Here is a 25,846-nt window from a genome sequence, read left to right on the forward strand (position 1 = left end):
CTGAATCTCCCACCGGGAGGAAGGTATGGATCTATATATGAATCAGAGACCTGTGTTCCTATAAGTGTAAATCTGGAGGACTCATTCAAGTTTCCTGATTTGCAAATTGGTGATAAAATCAATATCACTGCGCTGGTGTAAAAACACAGCATGATGTGGCTATGTAAGTGCTTTGTTAACTAAAGGCCAGTATCATACTAGAGTGACAGTTCTCTTAATAAGTTGTGGCTGGTGGCTGGTAGAATATGTGGAAGCAGGCTGGGGAAGGACCTGGCTTGAACGTAAGCAGAAACATGAAGGAGAGATTAGTTAGGGAAATTGCCCAGATAGATAGAAAAATAATATGTGGAGATATAAAAAGAAGAGAGAAAAAATGTGAGGGGAGAAGAGAATGGAGGTATCCTAGTACATCAAACAGAATTGGTGATTGCTAAGTAGCTGTCTGAACCATTTGGAGAAGTTCATTTTCTGGTTGTAATTCCCAGCAAAGGAGAAGATTGAACAATGGAGAAGACAATTTCTTTTTCTGATTAGGCTCATCAGATCAGGCAATGACATACATGAAAGAGGCTCTTTCTCTCTGTGCATAAAAGATTGGGTCTGTATTTTTATAAAAGCCACTTATGCAATGTGCACCATGGGAGAGTTGGTTGATGTGAGACGAATGGACAATATGAGGCATTTCTAGTGACTTTCCATAATATGGACAAAGAAATTCAAAATGTTAAATATATTTACAAGAAGTAGAAAAAACTTTAGTCAATTTTTTTGAAATATTAAATTCTACGGAATCAGTTTATTAGAATCTGTGGCCTCTTAACCCATCTCTGTCTATACCCCATCTCCTTTTTGACCTCATTTCAGGAAATATTACACTGTCTGACTTGTTATTAATATTATCTTATTCTGAGACAGAAAAAGGAAACTACCCCTTTTCAGAATCATATTTGAGTCATTTGTGAAATTGCATATTACAATTTGTCACCATTTCTAACAGTTCTTTAACATTTTATTTCTCAACTGGGTATTCACACTCATTTCTTTTCTAGCTCAAGAGAGAATTGCTTCAATCAGAATTAGGGGTAAGGACAGAAGTGTATATTCTTCATATTTGGTTTCAGATGGCTAGAAAATTAGAAACTCAAGATATGCAAGAGATTTGTGTGGAATTTAAGTAACTTCAAGGAGCAATAGACAAGAGAAAAAGTTATTTTACCTGTCTGTTTAAAAATATCAAAGACCAAGACGGAGACAAGTGAGGGTAACTTATGAAGAGTCGGCTGCAGATAGGTGCTGGTTGCCCAGGTGGTTCATTTAAACTTCAGGTCAGAGTAACCTCATCCTGTGATCTGGGCGCCCGGGTCTCAGGTTAGTTCCACCTTGCTGCTTATGTCCTTGGTCACTTTACTGGGGGCTCCAGCCAAACACAGATCAGTAAAGAATAAGTTATATAAATATGCTCACAGGTGGTCATGCCTGGACAAGAACTTTTCAAAACTTCATTCAACAATATCTGGGCTCTACAGGACAGACCTGCCTGAGCTTATGAAAAAAAAATTAAAAAGCAGCACAAGGCAACAGGGAGAAAGCATGGCATTAGCAGGTAGGTGGACAAAATTGGGTTGGAACTTTCACTCTGCCACATGCACATGGTGACCTTACAAAAGAAATGTCATCTTGCTGAGCCTCAGTTTCCTTATCTGTAAAACAGGGATATTTCTAGGAAATTTTATGAGGATTACTAAAAATGAACCAACCTAAGCCAGCCTACATACTATGATGTCTGGGGTAGAAAGATGCTCAATAAATATTAGGTTAATTTTCATTTCCTCAAAAGACATGATCCTATAGAGCTATAGCCAAGTTCAACTTTTTTTTTTCTTTTCTTTTTTATTCCAAAGAATTTCGGGTGTACAAGTGTTTTTTGTTACGTGCATTAATTGTATCGTGCTGCAGTCATGGCTTTCAGTGTACCTGTCACCAGAATAGTGTACACTGTAATCAATAGGTAAGATTTTTATCCCTCACCCCTCCCACCCTTCCCCCTTCTTAGTTTCCAGTGTCCATGACTGCTCTTTATGACCATATATATCTTTTGTTTAGCTCCTACTTATAAGTAAGAACGTGAGGTATCTGCTTTTCCATTCCTGAGATACTTTACTAAGGATAATTTTCTCCAGTTCTATCCACCAAATTCAACTTTCAAATGTGAAATCACAGTTTCTGAACTCTGATTTATGCTCAGTTGAGATAGCCTCTGACATACCCGCCTTGGTAATCCCATCTTTCTCAACCATCACCACCAAATAAAGGCTTTACCACAGGTACAATAAGTCTTTCCCTTCTTTCATTAATTCCATAAGTTTAGGGTTTTATCTCTCAGATCCTCTTAAAACAGACCAATTTATACCCGTGTAGTAGGAGGAACAAGCCTGTTCCTATCATACTCTGAAGCAGGTAAGAGCATCCCAGGACACAAATCCTCCCACTTGGCCCCGGGCTCAGAGAAGAGTGAGCAACAATCTCATGACATCCTTCTAGTCATTTGTAGGGTTCTTTCCTCCCTTCCACTTTTTCATATCAGCTTTTGCTTTCTTGTCTTTGACGGAGTTTTGTTTGTCTTACCTCTTGGTAGTTTCCTTCCCACAGAAAATTCTCCTCCCACCCCTTCCCTCTAAGTTGAAGCCTTCAGCAAGTGTTTGTTGTTGTACTAGGTGGGTGCTATGGGGCCAAGAGGGATGCTAGACACACAGGTGTGCCCTGTCCAATTGCAGTGCAGGCCGTGTTGACAGATGAGAGAAGGGCTGGGCTGATGTGCTCTTCACATTGCTCAGCTCTCAGCTTTAGGGTGGGTAAGACTTCACTAGATAGAGAAAGGGTGGGGTGAGAGGGTGAAGAAGGTGCACCTTGATAGAGAGGCTTTCCTTCCTCCTCAGAGCAAAATGTACCCATCCTACATGCACTTCCTTTGCTTTCACAGGTGGTGTCTAGCTCATCCTACAAGCTCATCTCGTTAGCATAATAAATGCTGGTAAATTAATAATACCCATCATATATAACATGATTGAATTTTAACAATCCAATAGTTTATCCCTAAACGATGACTTAATGGTGAGGGTATCAGTCACTGTTGTAGAATATTTTGGGAGAGGCAGACCTTTTGATGTCATACCAGGTGGGTGCTTCCTTAGGCAGGTCATGGGCGAGGTGGAAATGAGACTGGGACCCTGACGAGTGTAGGTACCTCCTCAATATTGGGTCTCAGGGTTTTTTGGCCTGGCCATTGGTATTGTCTCAGGAATCCTTTCCTAGTTTTGAGCAGGGTTCAGAGTTGAGGTAGAGTTGGAATAATCACCCTCCCAACTCTGCATTAAACCAGGCAAAGATTCTATCCCCGGGTACCATCTTTTTTGGTGGACAGGGTGAGTCAGAAGGAAATTTACTCACTCCCATTCATTCTCTGCTTATTATTTCCTGCAGTAGGTTTTCTTGTATGATAAACAGCTACTGTGGGTGTTTGAGGGTCTCTAGAAAGAGAACATGCTGTTCCTGTGAGTAGAATGCCTTCTGAAGGAAGCATCACAGCAAACACAGAACTCTACTTCCTAGAATGAGAAGCTGGCCTCACAGGAGTTTGTCTGCAGAAGGCACAGTGCTCTGCATAGAGCAGACACTGAAGCCATCTTCATTTGTGACTACTGCAGGCACGGGTGGGGAGCTAACCAGGACCTTAGGCTCTCTTCTGGATTCAAGTCTCAGGCACCTATGGGTCATGTGGCTTTAGGTAGGTCACCTAACCTTCCTGAACATCCATATTCTCAACCATAAAATGGGGATCATTGATGATAGAATTTACCTCACAGGCTTGTTTATAAAATGAGATAATAATATACATAGAAAGTGGGGCATGGTTAAATGCTATGAGGTTCCTTTCTTACCGTGTGGCTTCAGGTAGCTGATATATGCTCTGTGAGCCTCAATTTCCTCATCTGAAAAGTGGGTCAGTATTATTTATCTCACAGAGGTGGTGTGAGGATTAAATGAGATGCTAGGCAAGGGGTTAGCATGGGTGGCACGAGGTAGATACTTGAGCAATGTCTGTTTTCTCCACCCTTACACCATCTTTGGCTGTTGGCTCAAGGATGAAATTCCTCATGATGGTTTTCATTCCACAGATAGCTTGTTTTTTTTTTTTTTTTGAGACAGAGTCTCACTTTGTTGCCCAGGCTAGAGTGAGTGCCGTGGCGTCAGCCTAGCTCACAGCAACCTCAAACTCCTGGGCTCGAGCAATCCTACTGCCTCAGCCTCCCGAGTAGCTGGGACTACAGGCATGAGCCACCATGCCCGGCTAATTTTTTTTAATATATATATCAGTTGGCCAATTAATTTCTTTCTATTTTTTTAGTAGAGACGGGGTCTCACTCTTGCTCAGGCTGGTTTTGAACTCCTGACCTTGAGCAATCCGCCCGCCTCGGCCTCCCAAGAGCTAGGATTACAGGCGTGAGCCACCGCGCCCGGCTACAGATAGCTTGTTAACGAGCAAGTACCATCACATGGAGCTGATTGTCTTAAACCACCATTTAAAATCTACCCCTAAAGGTGGGAAGGAGGAAGGACTGTATGGATACTGGAGAGACACCCGGGAGAGGAAACAGGAAAGCTGAGGTTGGCAAACATGAACATCTTCTGTGCTTCAGTGCTTCACCAGGTGGGTGTCAGCAGCTACAGTCTCCTTTCCAAACTAACTTCTCTGCCTCAGGGATCAGGAAACTCTGCCTCACAGCGTAAGAGAAACCAGGATTCAGCCTTAATGAAAACTGGATTTGGTGGGCCAGTAAAGACTTTTAATAACCACCGTTTATAGTTTATGAAGTTGGGGCTTCTCTGTATTTGAAGGCCGTCTTCACTACCTGTGACCTCACTCTTACAAACCCAGAGCACAGTAAAGATCCTTTAGGCTGTTTTTGGCTAAACCCCAAACAGCTGAGGGTGGCCCTGTAAAACGTTCTCTCCAAATGCCTGCTTGGTTTTCCTCTGTTAGAGACCTAGATCACAACCCATCAAGAACCACGTCCCTTATGCCATGTGAGTGGATGGTCTGATAATGAGGCACAAATGTGACATGGGGACTCACAATGGCCTGTGGGGCACATGCTGCTTACAATTTTCGCCATCAGTAGCTGCCTTAAAATCAGTTGCTTCTCAGTGACTGTCGTATGGTTCCAGTCTTCACACAGCTACTTCTGGGTGGGCGAGCAGGGCAGGCTGTCATGCTGGGGGAATGGGGGCGGCCACCCCGAGCAGTGGGGCGGGCAGGGGCGCTGCGGCAGCACAGGCACAGGTTTCTCAGGTGCTACTTCCAGTAGGTGAGTTTGAGGAGGTACCTGGGGTTTTTGAGCTAACGGGAAAGGCCTTCCCAGCCAGCCCTGGAGAGCTGAGAACCCAGGCCCTCCACCTCCAGTCCGTGGCTTTGCCCCTCCAGGGCAGGAGGTTACGTTTGCTGCTGGGGTTTGGCAAACCCAAAGCCTCTGTAGTTTCACCACTAGATTCTCAGAGTCAGACTTCTGTGTTTAATGACCCGGGCCAGGGTCTAGGGGTCCCCAGACCCGCATCAGTTTGAGCATCACCTGGGACCTGATTGGAAATGCACATTCTCAGGCCTTACCTGCGACCTCCTAAATCTGAGACTGCGGGGGTAAGGGGAGAGCCACTCGCGCTTCACTCCCCTGTGGGTGGCTGTGGGGCGCTCCCCATTGCAAGCCCCCGCCCTGGAGTACCCTTCCCTCCGCCCCGGCCCGCGCTCCCCCCCCCCGTGGGGGGGGGCAGGGCAGGCGCGGAGTCCTGCTGGGATCGCCGCTGGGCTCGTGGCTCCGTGGTCACGTGGGCTGCTCAACTAGCCTCCAACCCCCTTCCCGTTTTTTATTTTTATTACTATTTTTTAATATTATAGAGACAGGGTCTCACTCTTGCTCAGGCTGGTCTCGAACTCCCGACCTCAAGTGACCCTCCTGCCTCGGCCTCCCAGCGCGCTAAGATCCCAGGTGTGAGCCCCCGTGCCGCCCCCGCCTACTCTTTAAAAGGAAGAGGAGGCTGAGCGCTAGGTCGCCGGCGAGCTCCGCAGCCCCTGCAGCTGCGGGCCGGGCGCCCCTGGAAGCTGGCGGGCGGGCGGCGCTGGGGTCCGGCTGCGCGGGCACGGCGGGCCGCGGGCTGGGGCACGCGCGGCCGGGGCGCTTACCTGTGAGGTGAGCCCCTTCGCTCGGCGTCCGATTCGTCTCATTCTCTGTTGGAAATCCTGAGAAACCCGCACTACTGAGGAAAAATAAAAGACCGACAAACCAAAACCAGAACCCAACGGTCTGGAGAACTCCGCGAAACACAAAATTCATGCCGATTCAATGCCCTCAGTGGAGACGCGGGTAAGCGGGCGAGTTTGTGCTGTGAGCTCTGGGTGGTTGTGCTGAACTAACGTGTCCTTTGAACACCGCCACAGGGTTCCTCTGTGGGTTCCCCTGGGAGGGTGGAATGACAGCGGAGTCGAGCACGACGCCCTGCGGTTGAGTCTGTGGGCCTGGGAGGGCGCGCGCGTCTCAGGCAGGGGCCAGGGCTGTAGGACGTATTCGCTGGCTTTCCTGAGCCGGTCGAAAGCAGGGTCGCTTCTTCCCTGGGCGGCCACCGAGCTCGGAAGCATCTGGCCTCCTTCACGTGCTGCTCTTCCCCCTTGGCTATCCGCGGTGCCTAATTCTTACTGGAAGTATGGAAATTAAGTCAAGTGAATACTCTTGTCAAAAACAAAACTTCATACTTCAATGAGCTTCTGTTTAGGAAAAAAATAATTCACTTTTGCTTCTTCTAAAGCATGTGTGTGCTTTGGTGTGGTATATAGCAGTTTGGAGGAAAGATTTTTATCTTATTTTGTTATAATTTCTAGTGTTTACCTGGGCATTCCATTAGAAACTTTTACTGTAAGTTTCAAAGCTCACAGTGGCTATTATCCTTTGTGTGCGGGAAGGGTGTTTGTTATTTAAAAAGTGAACATGTGGAAAGGAGGGTTTTTAACTGTGCTGTAAAAAGGAAATGTACAGTGATTATGAAAGAACATGATTCACTTCTTTGAATCCTGTTTTTTTTTCTGAAGAAGATTTATGTTTCTACGTACATGCTAGAAGAGGGAATGTTCAGTAGGTGTGGTAAGGATTTGTTCAATAGGAGTAAGTGCATAAATCTTAGGATTCCATTTTACATTCAAGCATTTTTGAGATGAATTTCTGAAACATTTTTATTTCAAAAGCAGTCAGTCTCTTGTAACACTCGTCTTGCTCAAGACATGTAAGTATCTGAAATCAATTAACACTACCCATTTCATAGTGGTTCTGAAGGACTTGAATGAATCTAATTAATCACTTTTACATTTCTCAAAATTTATTTGTAATACAGAAAAGATAAAATTTAGTAGTAAATTCAACCCATAAAATAATTAACATTTAATAGATACTGATATATGTTCATTTTTAAGAATAAGACACTGCAATTTTCTATAAATGTGTATCCAACATGTAACGATTCAAAATATATTGTGATAATTTTAGTTGTTTTAAGTCACTTTATAGAACATATATAAAAGAATAATGATATAAAATACTGAAGGTTAAACTTGAATCATTTACTGGTAAGTTGTTAATACATCTAGAACTCTTGAGAATTGGATGCTCAAATGTTGGATTTCATAATTCAGCGTCTAGCACATTGTTTATATGTAATGGAATTTTTAAAAAATCAAGCTTACTACGGTATACCTCACATACTGTAAAATGTTGCCTCTTTGGCTTTGCCACTCTATGAATTCTGCCAGATGCACACAGTTTTATAACCAGCATCACAGTCAAGACATAGAACGGTTCCTTCACTCCAAAAGCCCACTTTGTACCTCTTTGTAGTCAGTCGTCTCCACTTACCTCCCATCCCTGAAAATCACTGCTCTGTTTGCTGGTTTTATAGTTTTGCTCTTCAGTATGTTTTTAACTTAGAAATAATTGCCTCCCTTCACATTTCTGGAAAGAAAAACCTCAGTTTCCCATTTTTAATAGTATGAGTCAGGTTGTGGTATTTTTGTTTTAATCCTATATACTTTGGGATAAATTGAAGCAAAGACAAAGCCATTTGCAAATGGGAAACTAGAGCCTTGGACTAAGCATTTAACTCATATTGGGCTAATAGAGTTGGTTCTTAGCAGATTTAGATTCCATTGTGGTTTAGGGCTTTGGTTATGATGAGTATTGCTAGTTACCCTGAACTAAAATACAAGACCATTAAAAATGGTTATTTATATAATATTAATAGAGTATACTGTTCTGTTGTAATCCTAGCATTCAACTATTAATAAAACTATTTTTTATTATACTTAGAATTAAGAAATCTACCTAAAATTACATATTATTATCAAATAGTAAGGAGCAAAAGAGAGGATGAAAATGACAATTTGAAGACATTTAAAACAGAGTGATTGTGATTGATTGCTTATGTTAAAATGCTCACCTTCATGGAGGCTAAGGTCTGTTCTCAACTTATTTGTAGATGTCAGGATTTTTTTATTTCTATGCTCATGCTTTGAAATCTAGATTTTCCTGCAGGTTGTAGGTGCAAAATCTTTTGTAAAATAATATATATGCACATATATTTTATGACATAATACATTATTCAATTCAATAAACAGGAGCAAAAACAGGAGCCTATTATTGGTAGTCACTGCTAATAGAGATATTTAAGACTGATGTCTTTTTCCTTTTCCTTTATGCTATGAAAAACAAGAGCCTGTATTTATTTATTTATTTTTTTTTGAGACAGAGTCTCGCTTTGTTGCCCAGGCTAGAGTGAGTGCCATGGCGTCAGCCTAGCTCACAGCAATCTCAAACTCCTGGGCTCAAGCAATCCTGCTGCCTCAGCCTCCCAAGTAGCTGGGACTACAGGCATGCACCACCATGCCTGGCTAATTTTTTCTATGTATATTAGTTGGCCAATTAATTTCTTTGTATTTATAGTAGAGACAGGAGTCTCACTCTTGCTCAGGCTGGTTTCAAACTCCTGACCTCGAGCAATCCGTCCACCTCGGCCTCCCAGAGAGCTAGGATTACAGGCGTGAGCCATCTCGCCCAGCCAAGAGCCTGTATTTTCAGTATACAACTTGCAGAGGACTATAGTGGTAGAAACTAGGATATGCAGAGTGGCAAGTATATGAGAAACCAGCAAACTGGATAGTTGGCATTTCTAGCTGGAACTGTTATGGATCTTGAACAGTAAAGGCTTTTTAGCAGGGAGTCTTTGTGTGGATGTAATTAAGAAAGGGAAGGAGAGTTAGGGTCACCTGGAAAGACAGATTGTTGGACTTGTATAGGTTTCCTCAAAGAAGGATTGCAACATTTTGTTGGTAAATTGTTTTATGTCCTACTGCTAAACCCAGGACTGGAAGGAAAGTTGAGTGCATTTAGCATAACTCCTTGACTGGCCATGTCGTCTTGAATCTCTTCAGCTGGAATTCTCCTTAACCCTGCCCCAAATGAGTATCTAAATATAGCCCAGTTTCCTAAGAGTAGAGCATCTATGATGTCTGTCATTGGTATTAGGAAGGAGCAGAAACGAGAGAAGACACACAAGAAGATTGCTGGACTCTGTCCATACCCCTGCCGTAGCATGTGACAACCCTGCAACTGAGGCTTTGTCCTCTTCCCCTATTCAAGCCCTCAAAATTCTATGTCCTATCCAACTAGATAAGCTCCAATGGGCTACCTGAAGAATTAGCTTTTTCTCATTTCAAAAGATACATGCACATGTTCTTAAGAACTGCATGTAAATCAATTATTAATGATTACTCCTACGGTGATTTTGAAGTGTTTTTTCTTTATACCTAATTGATATTAAATTGATTGAGAACCTTAATATTTTGCTTTGGAAAAGATATATTTAAAGCTAATTATTGCCAAATAGCTACTTAGGCACATTATAGATGCTTGTTGCTTAAGAAATTTTTTTAAATCTTTTCCATGAAATTCCTTCTAGTTACTGCTTTGTGAGTATGAATTTATGACTTTTGTTGGGTATTCAAGCTGAATGCTTGGGGAAGTGTGATGGGCAGGTAGAAGACGGTTAGGGATGAGCCTACAAAGTCTTCCAAGTCTGCAGACGTGAGAGTATGTCAGGAGTATGTGGCATTTTGTACACACACACACACACACACACACACACACACACACACACACACTCACTCACTCACTCACTCACTCACTCTACTGATAAGCTACCAGCAGCCCAGCTGTCCAGACTGGTGGTGATGGATTTTTGTTGAATAGAAATTAACAAGTAAAGTTAGGAGGCAAAAATATTCAGGGTAGCTATAAAGACATTTTAACTTAAATTGTCTAGAAATTCTGAATAACACATAAGTGTATCCAGTGGCATGTCAATAGACTGGCTTCATTCTTTTGGCTATAATACCCTACAGAATGCTTTCACATATATCTTTTCATTACATCCTCAGAGCACTGTGAAAAAGGTGCAGCCCATAAGAGATCCCCAGTCTACCGAAGACGACGTGGATGCTCAGGGACTTTGTGTGAGCTGTCTAGGATCACCTGGCTTTCAGGCAGAGCTGGCACCAGGGCACTCAATGTTCTGCTCTGTCTACTGGGCCAGAATATACATAAAAACAAGCTCATTGGCAGCTGACTTCTTATTTTTTAGATTTTTAGGTGCTTTGATAGTATCAATCTTCCTTTGGGGACAGGATCTCATTCTGTTGCCCAGGCTGGAGGGCAGTGGCCTGATCATAGCTCACTGCAACCTCAGTCTCCTGGGCTCAAGCAATCCTCCTGCCTCAGCCTCCCAAGTAACTAGGACTAGAAGCATGCACCACCATGCCTGGCTAATTTTTCAATTTTTTGTAGAGATGGGGACTCACTATGTTGCCCGGGCTAGTGGTGATCTCCTGGTCTCAGGTGATCCTTCTGCCTTGGCCTCCCAAAGTGCTGGAATTACAGGTATGAGCCACTGTGCTCAGCTATTAGTCTATTCTTTTTAGAGTATCTTTATACCATTTCTAGGGCCACCCTTTTTCTTCTCTATGGAGTTTCTGTCAATATTTGGAGTTTTAAAAAGTTTTTATTTTTTTCAGTTTAAAAGCCATAGTGTGTTCCCTTGCTAGCATGTTAGAACACTGTGCATAATCCCATGTGTACAAAAAGCTTTCTAGCTGAACACAGAGGTGACCTGAAAAGGCCAAACACAGGTGTGTGTGCTGGGGGAGTGGACGAGAAATATCTGGACAGAAGAAAAGGGTTGTTCATCACAAAGGATATGGACCAACTATTTTAGGTTATGACGACTAATTAAAGAAAATTGACATGCAAAGAAATGAGTAATTCTTAGAATCAGGATGTCCGGGTACATGTTCTTTTGTTGGCCTGGTGAAATTCCATGCCAGGACCAACAATAAACCTCCTTAGAGACTATTTTTCCTTATTGTACCAGACATTGTAGTGACTTGAGGCCTTGTTTGGGTGTTCAAATGACGTGTTGGGAAAATCCTGCTCCTAAAATGTTGAAGAAATTTGATCTTTTAGAAATTATTTCCTTCAACCAGTTTATATCTCTGTTTTATAGTAGGACTACTCAAATAACCAAAATGGGTTTGTTTATTCACTTTCATAAACCTTCGGTGGAGAAGGCTCCCCTTTTGCTACGTGTTCTATCTCCCAGAACTACTACAATGGTTTAAGTTTATCGTCCTTTGTTGTGGCTTTGCCTAAGAAAACTCTTTGCATTGTCTATTAAGTTACTAATTATTTATGATGCCACTGATAAATAGTTGCCAGATGAATCCGGATACATCTAAAAGATATCCATACAGATACAGGCTGCTGTCAAATTTAAAAAAATAAAAAAATAAAAAAAAAAATAAAAGATATCCAACCAAAACCAACCTAGCTTTTTAATGAATCCCCAGCAATCACTTCTCTAACATTAATTATCATCCTACTGGGGATGTATGGTTGGCAATACATTGATGATATGCGAGATCTGTATTTTCTAAGCAATGTTGCTGTGGCACCTGATTGATTGCCTGCATGCATCCTGGCATTTGCCATTTGGTAGTGTGTGTGTCTGACAGGTCATTTCAGCATTGCTGGGCGAGAATGAACATTTCAGTTGTAGGCGAAAATGAGTGATGGATTGATTCTCTGTCCCTGAGAGAAATGTCATGTTCATTTTATATTTTATTTTATTTTTTGAAGGAGAGGAGTGAGGAAGGGCGTTCAATTTCCTTTTTTTCTTTTTTTTTTTTTTTTTTGAGACAAGGTCTCACTCTGTCATCCTGAGTAGAGTGGCAGTGTAGCTTACTGCACCTCACACTCCTGGGCTCAAGCAATCCTCCTGCCTCAGCCTCCTGAGTAGCTGGGACTACAGGTGTGCACCTTGATGCCCAGCTAATTTTATTTATTTATTTATTTTTGAGACAGTCTCATTTTGTTGCCCAGGCTAGAGTGAGTGCCATGGCGTCAGCCTAGCTCACAGCAATCTCAATCTCCTGGGCTCAAGTGATCCTCCTGCCTCAGCCTCCCGAGTAGCTGGGACTACAGGTATGCGCCACCATGCCTGGCTAATTTTTTCTCTTATACTCTGTATTAGTTGGCCAATTAGTTTCTTTCTATTTATAGTAGAGATGGGGTCTCGATTTTGCTCAGGCTGCTTTTGAACTCCTGACCTCGAGCAATCCACCCGCCTCGGCCTCCCAGGGTGCTAGGATTACAGGTGTGAGCCACCACGCCCAGCCATCATATTCATTTTAAATTGTATGTTCACTAGATAATGGGAACTGTTATTTCAAGTTCATGAATTTCCATTTTCATTACTTTGTGTCAGGCAAAGCTTTATGTTTTTAAGAGGCCTGATGACAAAAATAATAGCAGTGATTTTCTGACAGTTTGGTGTGTTGGCTCTGCTGAATTATTTATGCTAAAATGCTAACTACATTTCTTTTGGGTGATGTAAATTTGAGACAATATAAAATCCAAGGTCAACTTGATTGACCACAATGTTCACAGAATGGTTTTGGGGTTAAACCATATAACTGTTTCTTTTTCCTTCATTAATTGAGTATTCACTTGAAGTCTCTTGTTCAAATTCTTATTCCAAATTAACTATTTTCCTGTTTCATAATTTCCTAAATGTTATTTAATTTTCATTTGATGAGAATGTTGTATTTGTCCTTATGTAAGTTTACATTGAGCAGTACTCTGTATAACAAAGTTAGTATACTGACCTCAGTGACCACATGAACCTTTGGACATACATTTTATCTATTAAATTGGATAGGCCATCTTGTTCTATCATCATTTTGTTAAAGTTTTGGCCGAGCGAGGTGGCTCACGCCTGTAATCCTAGCACTCTAGAAGGCCGAAGCAGGTGGATTACTCAAGGTCAGGAGTTCGAAACCAAACTGAGCAAGAGAGAGCCTGAGCAATAGAAAGAAATTAATTGGCCAACTAACATATATATAGAAAAAATCAGCCAGGCATGGTGGCGCATGCCTGTAGTCCCAGCTATTCGGGAGGCTGAGGCAGAAGGATTGCTTGAGCCCAGGAGTTTGAGGTTGTTGTGAGCTAGGCTGATGCCATGGCACTCTAGCCCGGGCAACAGAGTGAGACTGTGTCTCAAAAAAAACCAATAAATATATAAAGTTCAAGAAATATATATAATTATTACCTTCAGATTTTATCATGCTTAAATATAATTTAAGTTTGTTATTGAAACTATTTTGCTCTCAGTTGTTACAATGTCTGCTGTTTAAATTCTTTTGTGAAAGTACTTTAAATGTGTTTTGATTAACATAGATTCCATGAGGGCCGCACCCTGAGCGTTTCTAGGGTAGTAGGTCTGGGGTGGATTATGAGAATTTGCCTTTTTTTTTTTTTTTGAGATAAGGTCTCCTGTCACCCAGGCTGGAGTGCAGTGGCACAATCATAGCTCACTGCAGCCTTGAATTCCTGGCCTCCTGAATAGCTAGGACTACATTCCACCATGCCTTGCCAAGTTTTTTAAACTTTTCTGTAGACATGGAGTCTCAATATGTTGCCCAGGCTGGTCTGGAACTCTTGGCCTCAAGAGATCCTCCTGCCTCAGTTTCCCAAAGTGCTGAGATTACAGATGTGAGCCACCATGCCTGGCCAGAAATGGTTAAGATGGTAGATGTTGTTATATGTATTTTAACATAATTTTTAAAGAAAACCTTGGAAACTGCTAGTTTTGGGAATAGCATTATATGCTTTATTGAATATTTTCTATTAAAAATCAGGGGTTGTGTATGTCGATCAAAGATCTAAGTAATTAAAATATGAAATTCTATATGCACTTTTTTTTCAATATTTTATTCAAGTTTTATTTTAAGTGATATTATAGCATTTGAAGGGGAGGATCTAATTCCACACAAAATGGAAGACTCTAAAATGTACCCATTAAACTGCTAAAAAGTAAATTGAGTGGTAAGAATACAACAAAGTCCAATTTAGATTCTGAGTGTTGTCACCATGGGATTATAATCACAGATTCTTCCCAGTTCATAGCTGGACCTCTCCCATACTCCGGTCCAAGGGCAAAAAACAAACAAATAAACAGAACACAACACAAGGAGGAATTAAGTCCTGAATTATTTGCTTCATACATCCACCCTCTCCACCCCAAAATGTCACAAAAGAAACAGCTATCATACCCTGCAGACCTTCTGGCGTAAGGGAGGTGATGATGGACTGGTGTGGGAATAGGTCATGAATATGTGTCTAAAAATGTCCCTCTCAAGTGAGTTAGTACACACCATCAAGCAATGAGCCTCCCACAGATTAGGGTTAGGAAACCAAGGTTTAATTCTCAGGAAGTCACAATTTCATTCATTTACTCAATATGAATTTATGAAGTGCCTACACATCGTCGGATTCCACTTGTAGTGATTTCTAGATGAAAAAGAAACCTGGCATCTCTAGAGGGGCCACCAAGTTCCCCCAAAGTCTATAGCTGAAAAGACCTTTTTTTGGAATTGGGTTTCTTGTGTACCTTTGAAAGGGTAACACCTCAAGGCTGAATCATGTTTAACCTGGAGGTCTAACATGATATCTGGCAATACTTTAATTCCAGGCGTACAACATTAAAAGATACACTAAATTCTGAAGGTAGCTATGCTACAAAATAGTTTAACATGGCCAGTTGTGGTGGCTCACACCTGTAATCCTAGCACTCTGGGAGGTCAAGGTGGGTGGATCGCTCGAGGTCAGGAGTTCGAGACCAGCTTGAGCAAGAGCAAGACACTGTCTCTACTAAAAATAGAAAGAAATTAGTTGGAAAACTAAAAATATATATAAAAAACATTAGCTGGGCATGGTGGTACATGCCTGTAGTTCCAGCTGCTCAGGAGGCTGAGGCAGAAGGATCGTTGAGCCCAGGAGTTTGAATTGCTGTAATCTAGGCTGACACCACGGCACTCTAGCCTGGGCAACAGAGTGAGGCTCTGTCTAAAAAAAAAAGTAACCAGTTTTACAATATTAATTTATGCTTGAAATCCAGTCCTAGAATACGCTTGTGGCCATTGGCTTTGATGTTCCTGCCATCCAGCAGAGCTGACAGCATCAGTTCAATACCTGGCTTTAAGGTGTGAGTGTATCCTAAACCTAGCAGGCTGGAGCTTGTTCACTTTAACCAAGAAGCAGGCTTCAGGGCTGATCTGATACTTGGCTGCTATTCTGAAGTGACTGTTACTATTTCCCACTGTCCAGGCAAGATTGACAGTGGTCTCCAACTTCTTGTTTGCCTTCTGGTGATTGGAGGCACCAAACTCTGCCCCATTATTCACATTAGTGTGAAGCTGGAATCCATCAGTCTTGTAGCCAACCACAAAGTTGCTCTGGGTCACCCGGGATTGTGTGGTTTCAAAATTCATCTGGCAGCTGGCTAGCCTGACCTCAAATTTAGTACCAGAGTGCCCCAGATTGCGGGCCCAGCAATGTCAAAGTCCACCTTGCAGCCTAAGGGGACGTGCCCTTGCTTGTACCATCTCTTGATTTTTAGCATTTTTTTCTCCCAGTGTTAGATGAGAAGTATAAATTGAAGGTCAGCTTCAGTCCACGTACGAGCTGATCTTCCACTGTAATCTCAGTGCCTAGTGTGTGTGTTGTCAGTGTTCCATTTCTCTGTAAACATCAGGCCATATTCTTCCATCTGTACTTGGTTTTTGGAATGCTTGTCATTTTGGTCTTAGTGTTGGCTGAGCTTGAGCTTGTAAATTTCAATCTATTCTCAGATTTTTATTTTATTTATTTATTTATTTTTTGAGACAGAGTCTCACTTGTTGCCCAGGCTAGAGTGAGTGCCGTAGCGTCAGCCTAGTTCACAGCAACCTCAAACTCCTGGGCTCAAGCGATCCTCCTGCCTCAGCCTCCCGAGTAGCTGGGACTACAGGCAAGCGCCACCATGCCTGGCTAATTTTTTCTATATATATTAGTTGGCCAATTAATTTCTTTCTATTTATAGTAGAGACGAGGTCTCGCTCTTGCTCAGGCTGGTTTCGAACTCCTGACCTTGAGCAATCCGCCCATCTCGGCCTCCCAGAGAGCTAGGATTACAGGCGTGAGCCACCGCACCCGGCCTCAGATTTTTATTTTTAAATCAAGTTTTATTAAGCCAAATCCATAGCCCTTGGTGAAGATAAGCCTAGCAGATTTGCCAAGATTGGCAAACATGGGAGGCGTAGCCATTTTCTCAGAGGTTGTGGCAGAGCCAGGCTGTGGTGGAGACCCTATACTCATGATTAATAAATGCACATAAGGCGAGGCATGGTGGCTAATGCCTGTAATCCTAGCACTCTGGGAGGCTGAGGAGGGAGGATTGTTTGAGGCCAGGAATTCAAGACCATTCTGGGCACCATAGCGAGACTCCTGTCTCTACAAAAAATTTAAAAACTAACTGGGTATGGTGGCGCATGCCTGTAGTCCTAAGCTAGCTACTTGGGAGGCTGAGGCAGGAGGCTGGCTTGAGCCCAGGAGTTCAAGGTTATAGTGAGTTATGACTATGATAGTAATACTGCACTCTAGCCTGGGCAACAGAGCAAGACCCTATCTCTAAAGAAAGAAATGAATGAAAATAAAATAATAAAAATAAAAAAATAAAATAAATCCATCCAACATTAAACTCTCCTTGATCCTATATTCTTCTCTAGCTACCTACCATTTTCTCTCTTCTCCCTGTTGGTCAAAGTTTTGAAATACAATGTTGATTGACAGTGGTAGCACCTTTGTGTTAGTTTCTTGTCGTTTTACCTGGTCTGTCCTGTCTCCTTTATTTGATGCGTTAGCTCCCTGAAGGCAGCGTGTGTCTTGGACTCCTGCAGATCCCCTTTCTTCTTGAGCACAGTACCATGCACACTGAAGGTGCTCCTATCTTTGATAAATATCCTCAACTTGGTGAAATCTTATATTTTAAACACATTTCCACATATTCTTTCTTTATAACAAACATTTACTGAGTTGCAGTAGAAGGTGAATAAAGAAGTAGCATTTACCTTCAAGGAGCTTAAAATTATACTTCTTCTTTTTTTTTTTTTTTTTTATATATATATTTTTTTATACTTCTTCTTACTCTCCTACCTACCTCTACCATTTCCAACAGGTATTCGATGTAGTTCTTAATCTAACAATGAGGGTTAGGTTTGTATGTAAGTGATTAAAGGGCTGCCACAAGTGAAAAAAGTGTAAAGCCATAAAATGCCAACCACTTCACAATGTACTTTCCATATTTCTTAAAGACACAGCATATTTTCTTTAGGGAAATAGCAGGAGATTAAAGTGGAATGATGAGTTGGGGCAACATAGTGGCATCCCTTGAATGCTAGAAGAGTGTGACCTTTTATAGAGGTTGGTGGGAAGCAGAGTGCTGATGAGAGCTGGCTTTTAATAACATGAATCTGTGGGAGGCTGAGGCAGGAGGATTGTTCAAGCCCAGGGGTTTGAGGCTACAGTGAGCTATGATTGGGCCACTACACTCCAGCCTGGGCAGCAGAGCAAGACCCTGTCTTTAAAAAAAAAAAAAAATGTTAATCTGGCAGCACTATGGAACTGGAAAAGGAACAGTAAGGAGCGTATTACAGATGCACAGATAAGAAGAATGAGGGGCTGGGCATGGTGGTTCACACCTGTAATCCTAGCACTCTAGGAGGCCGAGGCGGGAGGATCACTTGAGGCAAGAATTAAGGACCAGTCTGAGCAAGCTGGAGACCCTGCCTCTACTAAAATTAGAAAAAAATTAGTCAGGTTTGCTGACATGTGCCTGTAGTTCCAGCTACTTGGGAGGCTGAGGCAGGAGGATCATTTGAGCCTGGAAGTTTGAGGTTGCTGGAGTGAGGCTGATGCCATGGTACTCTAGCCTGGGCAACAGAGTTAAGACAACGTCTCAAAAAAAAAAAAAAAAAAATGGCAGCAAAAGACAGGACATGGACAAGGGCATTGTGGAGGGAAAAAAAAACCAAATAAACCACGATGTGCCTTGGTGATTAAAGGTAACTGCATAAAGGGGAGAAGTCAAAGGTAACTGGATTGGGCTTTTTTATTAACATAAATAGGAAATGAGTGGTTTCACAAGAAAAAAATGATGAATTATACCTTGTATATTGTATTAATTATATATTACTGTGTAACAAATTATCAAAGAATTTAGCAGCTTAAGAGAACAAACATGTATCACTTCACACAGTTTCTGAGAGTCAGGAATCCAGGAGCAGCTTAGCTGGATGGTTCCAGCTTAGGTCCTCTCATGAGGTTGAAGTCAAGATGTCAGCCAGGGCTACGGTCATCTGAAGGCTTGACTGGGGCTGGTGGATCTGCTTTCAAAATATCTTGCTGATAGCTGTTGGCTGGAGCCTGGAGTTCCTCATTGGCCATTGGCAGGAGGCCTTCATGAGGCTACTTGAGTATCCTTACATCATGGCAGCTAACTTCCCCCAGAAAAAGTGAACCGAGAGGGTGCCACAAAAAGGCTGCAATGCCTTTTATGATTTATTCTTGGAAGTCGCACACCATCCCTTTTGCTATATCTTTTTCATAAGAAGTGAGTAACTAAATCTAGCCTGTCCTCAAAAGGGAGGTTGGACTCTACCTTTTGGAAGGGACATATGTTGAATAATTTGTGGGCATATTTTAAAAGCATCATATCAGACAACTGACTTGTTTGGAAAAAAAAAAAATTAAAAGCATCATAGATACATAGTATCTTGAGGACAAATAGAGTGAGACTGCAAATAAAAATATCTGGTAAAAGAAATCCAGAGATCTAGAGAGCCAAGTTCCCTACATATGGAAGTAGGTCACAGCTGGAGCTGAAACTATTGAAGATGAAGAACTTCTTAGGCAAGTTTTATTTAATGATATCTCTCAACCAGTCTCATTATTAATGATCACTGTTCCTTCTTCCAGATGATCTTATTCCAATTACTCTAATCTTTTTTTTTAAATTTCCATTTTTAATCTCATATAATTTTGGGTTTTTTTCCTTCAAAGCTGTTTATTATGAAAAATTTCAAACTTACAGAAAAGTTGAAGGCTAGTATAATGAACATCCATATGCCTACCATCTAGATGCAGTCATTGTCAATGATTTGACTTATTGACTTTATAATTTTATTTTCTGAGCCATGTTTTAGATAGCATTCTTTTGTAAAGAAGAGTTTCTCCTTGACCTTGGAATAAACTATAGATTCGCTAAAAAAGATAGGGTATCAACTTAATTCTTTTAACTATTATTTTCAGAGTGAGGAACTAACGTAGCTATCATTTACAATGCCAGCAAGTGATTCTTTTTTTTTTTTTGAGTACCACTATGGACTCATAATCCAAAGGGAAAAAGCATATGTAATTTTATTATGTATTGCCCAATACCCATGGAGGTTTACCATTTTTCGCTCCTACCAGCATTGTAGAGGGTCCCTGTTTTTTCGCAGCCTTGCCAAGAGAGTCTGTTGTCAAACATTTGAATTTTTGCCAAACATTTGAATTTTTACCAAATGTAGTAAGTGAGAAATGGTATCTTGGTGCAGTTTAATTTGTATTACTTTTATGAATGAGGTTGATCATCTTTTTATGTGTTTAAGCCATTTACCTTCCTTTTGCTGTGTTCTTTATCTTTTGTCTATTTTTCTAATGTTTGGTCTTTTTCATCTTAAGAGTTCTCCCTATAAATTAGGGAGATTAGCCCCTTTTTCTAAAGTAAGTTGATATATTTTTTCCCAATTTGTCATTAGTTTTTTAACCTTGCTTATGGTATTTTTGTGATATGCAAAGATTTACTTTAATGTGCTAAATGTATTGGTCATTTTTTTTTTTATTATTGCTTCTGGATTTCCAGCATGGTTAAGGTTTTCCTCACACTTGGAATTATAAAGGGATTTACTTAAATTTGTTTCTAGAACTTATGCAGCTGCTTCCCTCCTCCCTCTTCCTCCCCACTTTCCTTTCTCCCCACCTCCCTCTCCTCATTCCTTCCATCTCTCTCTTAACATTTTGATCTCTGAACCATTTGGAGTTTGTTCTGGTACACAGTGTGATATATGGACCCACTGTTATTTTTCTGATGGCTATACTGTTGCCCAATGTTTTCCCAGTGATTTGAGATACCATTTTCATCATATACATAATTTCCAAAAACTTGAGTTTTTGCATTTTATATATATATATATATATTTTTTTTTTTTTTTTGAGGCAGAGTCTCTCTTTGTTGCCCAGGCTAGAGTGAGTGCCGTGGCGTCAGCCTAGCTCACAGCAACCTCAAACTCCTGGGCTCAAGCAATCCTGCTGCCTCAGCCTCCCGAGTAGCTGGGACTACAGGCATGTGCCACCATGCCCAGCTAATTTTTTCTATATATATTAGTTGGCCAATTAATTTCTTTCTATTTATAGTAGAGATGGGGTCTCGCTCTTGCTCAGGCTGGTTTCGAACTCCTGACCTTGAGCAATCCGCCTGCCTCAGCCTCCCAGAGTGCTAGGATTACAGGTGTGAGCCACCGTGTCCGGCCAACATTTTCTATTTTTTGACTTCGTATTCTATTACTTTAGCAGTCTGGGTCCAATCAGGAGATAGAAACTGCACAGAATGTTCAACAGGTGGAAGTTGAATATAAGTAATTACAAACTATCATAAGAGATTAAGTATTAGGTACAAGGAAACTCTGTTTGGTACCCTAAGGCTAAGGGAAAGTACCCAAGGAAGGACAGACTTAGAAGGGGTCTCGGAACTCACTAGAGAAAGTGAGCTCTAACTAAAAGAGCTGTTCGCTGGTTCAGCCAGGCGGGAGCTGGCCTGGAATTGCTGGGCGAGCAACGGGCCAGCTCTGAAGTGCAAGCAGCGGGTGATTGGCAGTGGGAGTCCAGGTGCTCTTGGAGGCCGAAGACTTAGAGCATGCACGTTGTGCAGGATGATGAGTCTTGCACAGTGAATGACTTCACGGTGTGTGACCACAATCTGGACAGGTGACTGCGGAATAGTTATCACGCTGAGGCTGCCAGGTTGCCAAGGGACTTTATTCTGGGGGGCAGGCTCCACGCTGGGCTTTGCAGGGCCCGAAATCACAAGTCCTTCCTCCTGTAGTTTCCCTATAGCGCCCTCTACTGAGAAAGCTTAACATTGTGCTCACTCTAAATACTCAAGAGGAATTCCGTTATTTATCCCAAAGCTTACACTGAAGGGCACATTCCAAACTGAGAGGCAATAGGTTGATAAGTGACACAGCTATACTGGTAGGTCTATTCACGTGCTAATGCTCATTGTTTTTTTATTATTGGAGATTCATAGTGTTTTTGAATATTGGTTAAGGCTATCCCTGCTCATTCATCTTCTCTTTTAGGGTTTACTGGTTATTCTTGCTTATTTTTCCATAAGAACTTTCGAATAAACTTACCTGGTTTCAGAGAAAAAACACTTGCTGGGATATTTACTTAATCCTGTGCTTTTTAATTTAAAGAGTATTTTATAATACATTCTTGTTAAAAAAATTCTTGTGGATAACAACAAAAAAAGCAATAACGAAGTGCATGAAGTAGAACATAATGAGAGTTCCACACTTCACATTCCCATCCTTCTGTGGTTAATACTTTTGTGTATATCTTTCAGGATGTATTTGTAATCCCATACAAATGCATTTTTTTATATATGTTTTTTAAATTTACTTTTTTTGCCAGAGTTTCATTTGTTATCGGAATTAATAAATACATTTTTAAATAAAAATGTTTGAATACTTTTTAATAACCTGTAGCTCTAACTAACTTAACATTGTCTTTTGTTTTTCTTTACAGCTATTACACTTGCCCATGAGTCTTTGAGAACATTATAATGTCCCTTTGTGCCTCTTCTCACAAGGAGTTTTCTCAGTTGTTACCTATTCAAGACATGGATATCAAAAATTCACCATCTAGCCTTAACTCTCCTGCCTCCTACAACTGCAGTCAATCCATCCTACCCCTGGAGCATGGCCCCGTATATATACCCTCCTCCTTTGTAGAGAGCCGCCATGAATACTCAGCCATGACATTCTATAGCCCTGCTGTGATGAATTACAGTATTCCCAGTAGTATCAGTAACTCGGAAGGCGGGCCTGGTCGGCAGACCACAAGCCCAAATGTGTTGTGGCCAACTCCTGGGCACCTCTCTCCTTTAGCGATCCATTGCCAGTCGTCACATCTGTATGCGGAACCTCAAAAGAGTCCTTGGTGTGAAGCAAGATCACTAGAACACACCTTACCTGTAAACAGGTAAATCCAGTCTTCATTCTGAATAGTAGTTCACGGGTATCACTCAAATCACTACATGATATAGGGAGAAGAAAGAGATATATTATACAAAGTCTTTATTAGTCACATAGATTACTTAGAACATTTAAAATATATGATGCCTTGTTCTACTCTGATATTCCAGTCCTCATTAAAAAGTTCCACTTCTAGATCAGCACTGGGGGGAGAATTCACTGTTACGACTATCATCTTTATAATAAGGACTGAACTTAAATCACTTTTTTCTTGATGGAGGTATTTGGGTTTGAAAAATAAATTTTTACTTTCAGGTTGGAGCCATAGCAAAATTACAATTTAGTGTTCATAACAAATTTTTTTCAGGATAACAGTAACTGTGGCAGTATTATAACTTAAATGAAATACTGACATGTGAAGCCTGAAAAGACAGATAATTGGTATGAGCTTTTTAAAATGAACTAAAATAACATTTTATAAAGATTGGTGGGAAACTATAACATTGAAGGCTTCAGTTGAAATTTCCTGAAGTTAAAAAGAATATTTGCACTCTTTAAATACAAGGTATCAGCCAGGCGTGGTGGCTCTTACATGTAGTCCCAGCTACTTGGGAGGCAGAGGCAGGAGGATCACTTGAGCCCAGGAGTTTGAGGTTGCTGTGCACTAGGCTGACGCTACGGTACTCTAGCCCAGGTGACAGAGCAATATGCTGTCTCCAAAAAACCCCCAAATTGCAAGGTGTCATGGATTATTCCCATCAAACTTGTAACATTTTAAATGATAATTATAGGTATGATGAGAAGAGATGGTATGGAGGGAAGGAGGAGGGGGAGATAAACTTCCAAAGCAACAAAGTACTAAGAGTATCTTGGATATTGAAATTTATCACTTGCAAATGTTGCCATAAAGTTTTGAGAAAGCAATAGTATACCATAATTTTATTTGTATTTTAAAAAACATTTTATTTATTGATAAAATAAGAGAATATAAAAATCGTAGATAACTTTTTTTGGAGTAATGTTTTTCTTCAGCCTTTAAAGGAAGAAAAATATTTTGTTCTAAGCCTGAATTCTAATCAATGTTATGCTACTATGTGGGCAAATTCAACTATAATATAAAATATTTATAAATCAATACCTCTACCATTCCCTTTCCCCTTTCCAAAAGGAACACGCCCTGGCAAAGCCAGGAACCAGCAGGACAGGGTCCTGGTGCGGTTCAGTGCTCCCTTGCTGGTCTCTTCATCCCTCTGTGAACCTCTGCTCCTCTGCCCCTCATCCCACACGGGCCTCTGCTTCCCCAATGCCTTCTCAGGACAGGCATGCACTCCCTCGCTTCCTTCCCTCTCCCTTTCTCTTCTCTTCCCTTTCTCTCCCTCTCCCCTTTTTCTCTTTCTCTTTTTTTTAGCCATCGTGATCATTCCAAGGTAACTTAAAGTTCGTTTGTTACTCCTCTTAAGGTTATTTTTAATCTAGGCCTTTATCTGAAATTGCAGAATGAGAGATTTTTGTCCTCCATTTACATGGGAACCTCAAACATCTGAAGGGCTACGCAGCACCACTGTTGGGAATGACCGATGTCTGGAAGTGTTTGTGTGAGTTCAGGCCCATCCATTCAGCGTTGAACTCTAATAACTATGGAAGCCTGCTGCATATCCTGCTTGGGTAACATTTAATCAGGACAGGTTTTTTTTTTTTTTTTTTTTGAGACAAGGTCTTGTTCAATTGCCAGGGCTGGAGTGTAGTAGCACAATCATAGCTCAATGAAGCCTCAAACTGCTGGGCTTAAGCAATCCTCCTGTCTCAGCCTCCTAAGTAGCTGAGACTACAGGTGTACCCCACCGTGACCAGCTAATTTTTGTATTTTTTTGTAGAGATGAGGTCTAGCTCTTGTTCAGGCTGGTCTTGAGCCTCACTTTCCCATAATGCTAGGATTAAAGGTGTGAGCCACCGCACATGGCCTAGGCTGCTACTTTTATTACCCTCAGAAATACGCCTTGCCCTGTGGCTACTATAGCACTGCATGGGTGGGCACAAACTAACTGGACCACCTTCAAACACCACTCAGCCACACAGTGTGACTCTTCATAGATCTGATGTCAGTGTCAAAGGTTTTGTTCTTTCAGATTTTTTGGAATATATTTATCATGAGCCCTGAAGGTCATAGAGATCCAATCAGGCAATGTTCATGCTATTTTTTGTAGAAAGTCCATCCTTTCCCTTTTATGCTTTTTTAAAATGGTTCTTTTCTTCACTCCCCAGAGAGACTCTGAAAAGGAAGGTCAGTGGGAGCAGTTGTGCCAGCCCCGTCAATGGTCCAGGTTCAAAGCGGGACGCGCACTTCTGTGCAGTCTGCAGTGATTACGCGTCGGGTTACCACTATGGAGTCTGGTCGTGTGAAGGATGCAAGGCCTTTTTTAAAAGAAGCATTCAAGGTACAAGGGTGTTGTTAACTGCTTCTTCAGTTTTCCACTTTAGCTTTCAAATGATTTTGCAGACATGACTTGGCAGAAATTGCACCAGTGGCCTATTTGTTACAAAAAGTACTTGATGAGCAGTTCAGAGGATCATACGTGTTTGGCAGTGGATTGGGCGATGGAGTGGATTGTTTGAGTGCAGAGCTCTTTGTCTTTAATTGCAGATCTCTACCTCAGAACCTCAAGCTTATAAAGCCGATTCGAATGGGTCTTGCCCCCACCTTCACCCGCAGGGGTGCTAGGGAGAGGACACCTAGTTACAACCTTGTGAAGACACCTCGTGGAAGAAAACGTGCTCGTTAGGAGCTGCAAAGATCGTTTCTTTCTTTGACTTATGTTTAATGTGTGGTTTGCTTAATGGTCATGATGGTGGGCTAGCTTCTGAGGGAGGGAGAATGAATACATTTTATGGGGACGGTCAGCACTCAGGAATTCAACTGCAGTGGACTTTGAGATTGATCTAGAAGCTTGTCTTCCCCTGGGCTAGTAGAGCCTCAGTTCACAATCCCCTTGTTTCCTAGGCTGGGTTTAGATCATTTCCCTAACTTTCTCC

At 41.5% G+C, this 25,846-nt stretch overlaps 1 protein-coding gene and 1 pseudogene across 1 annotated transcript in view; one reads left to right on the forward strand and one right to left on the reverse strand.

Moving 5' to 3' along the window:
• Positions 1-6,325: 6,325 nt before the first annotated feature.
• ESR2 (estrogen receptor 2) overlaps positions 6,326-25,846 on the forward strand; it is a 69,934-nt gene continuing 50,413 nt past the window's right edge. The window contains exons 1-3 of the mRNA XM_012777675.3: positions 6,326-6,416; positions 22,368-22,823; positions 25,079-25,251. Of these exons, the coding sequence (XP_012633129.1) occupies positions 22,405-22,823; positions 25,079-25,251 (592 nt within the window). The 5' untranslated portion in view covers positions 6,326-6,416; positions 22,368-22,404. The remainder of the gene's footprint in view (positions 6,417-22,367; positions 22,824-25,078; positions 25,252-25,846) is intronic.
• On the reverse strand, positions 15,571-16,980 carry LOC105878334 (non-selective voltage-gated ion channel VDAC1 pseudogene; annotated as a pseudogene).

This window comes from Microcebus murinus, chromosome 6, assembly GCF_040939455.1.
Source record: "Microcebus murinus isolate Inina chromosome 6, M.murinus_Inina_mat1.0, whole genome shotgun sequence".
Taxonomy (NCBI): domain Eukaryota; kingdom Metazoa; phylum Chordata; class Mammalia; order Primates; family Cheirogaleidae; genus Microcebus; species Microcebus murinus.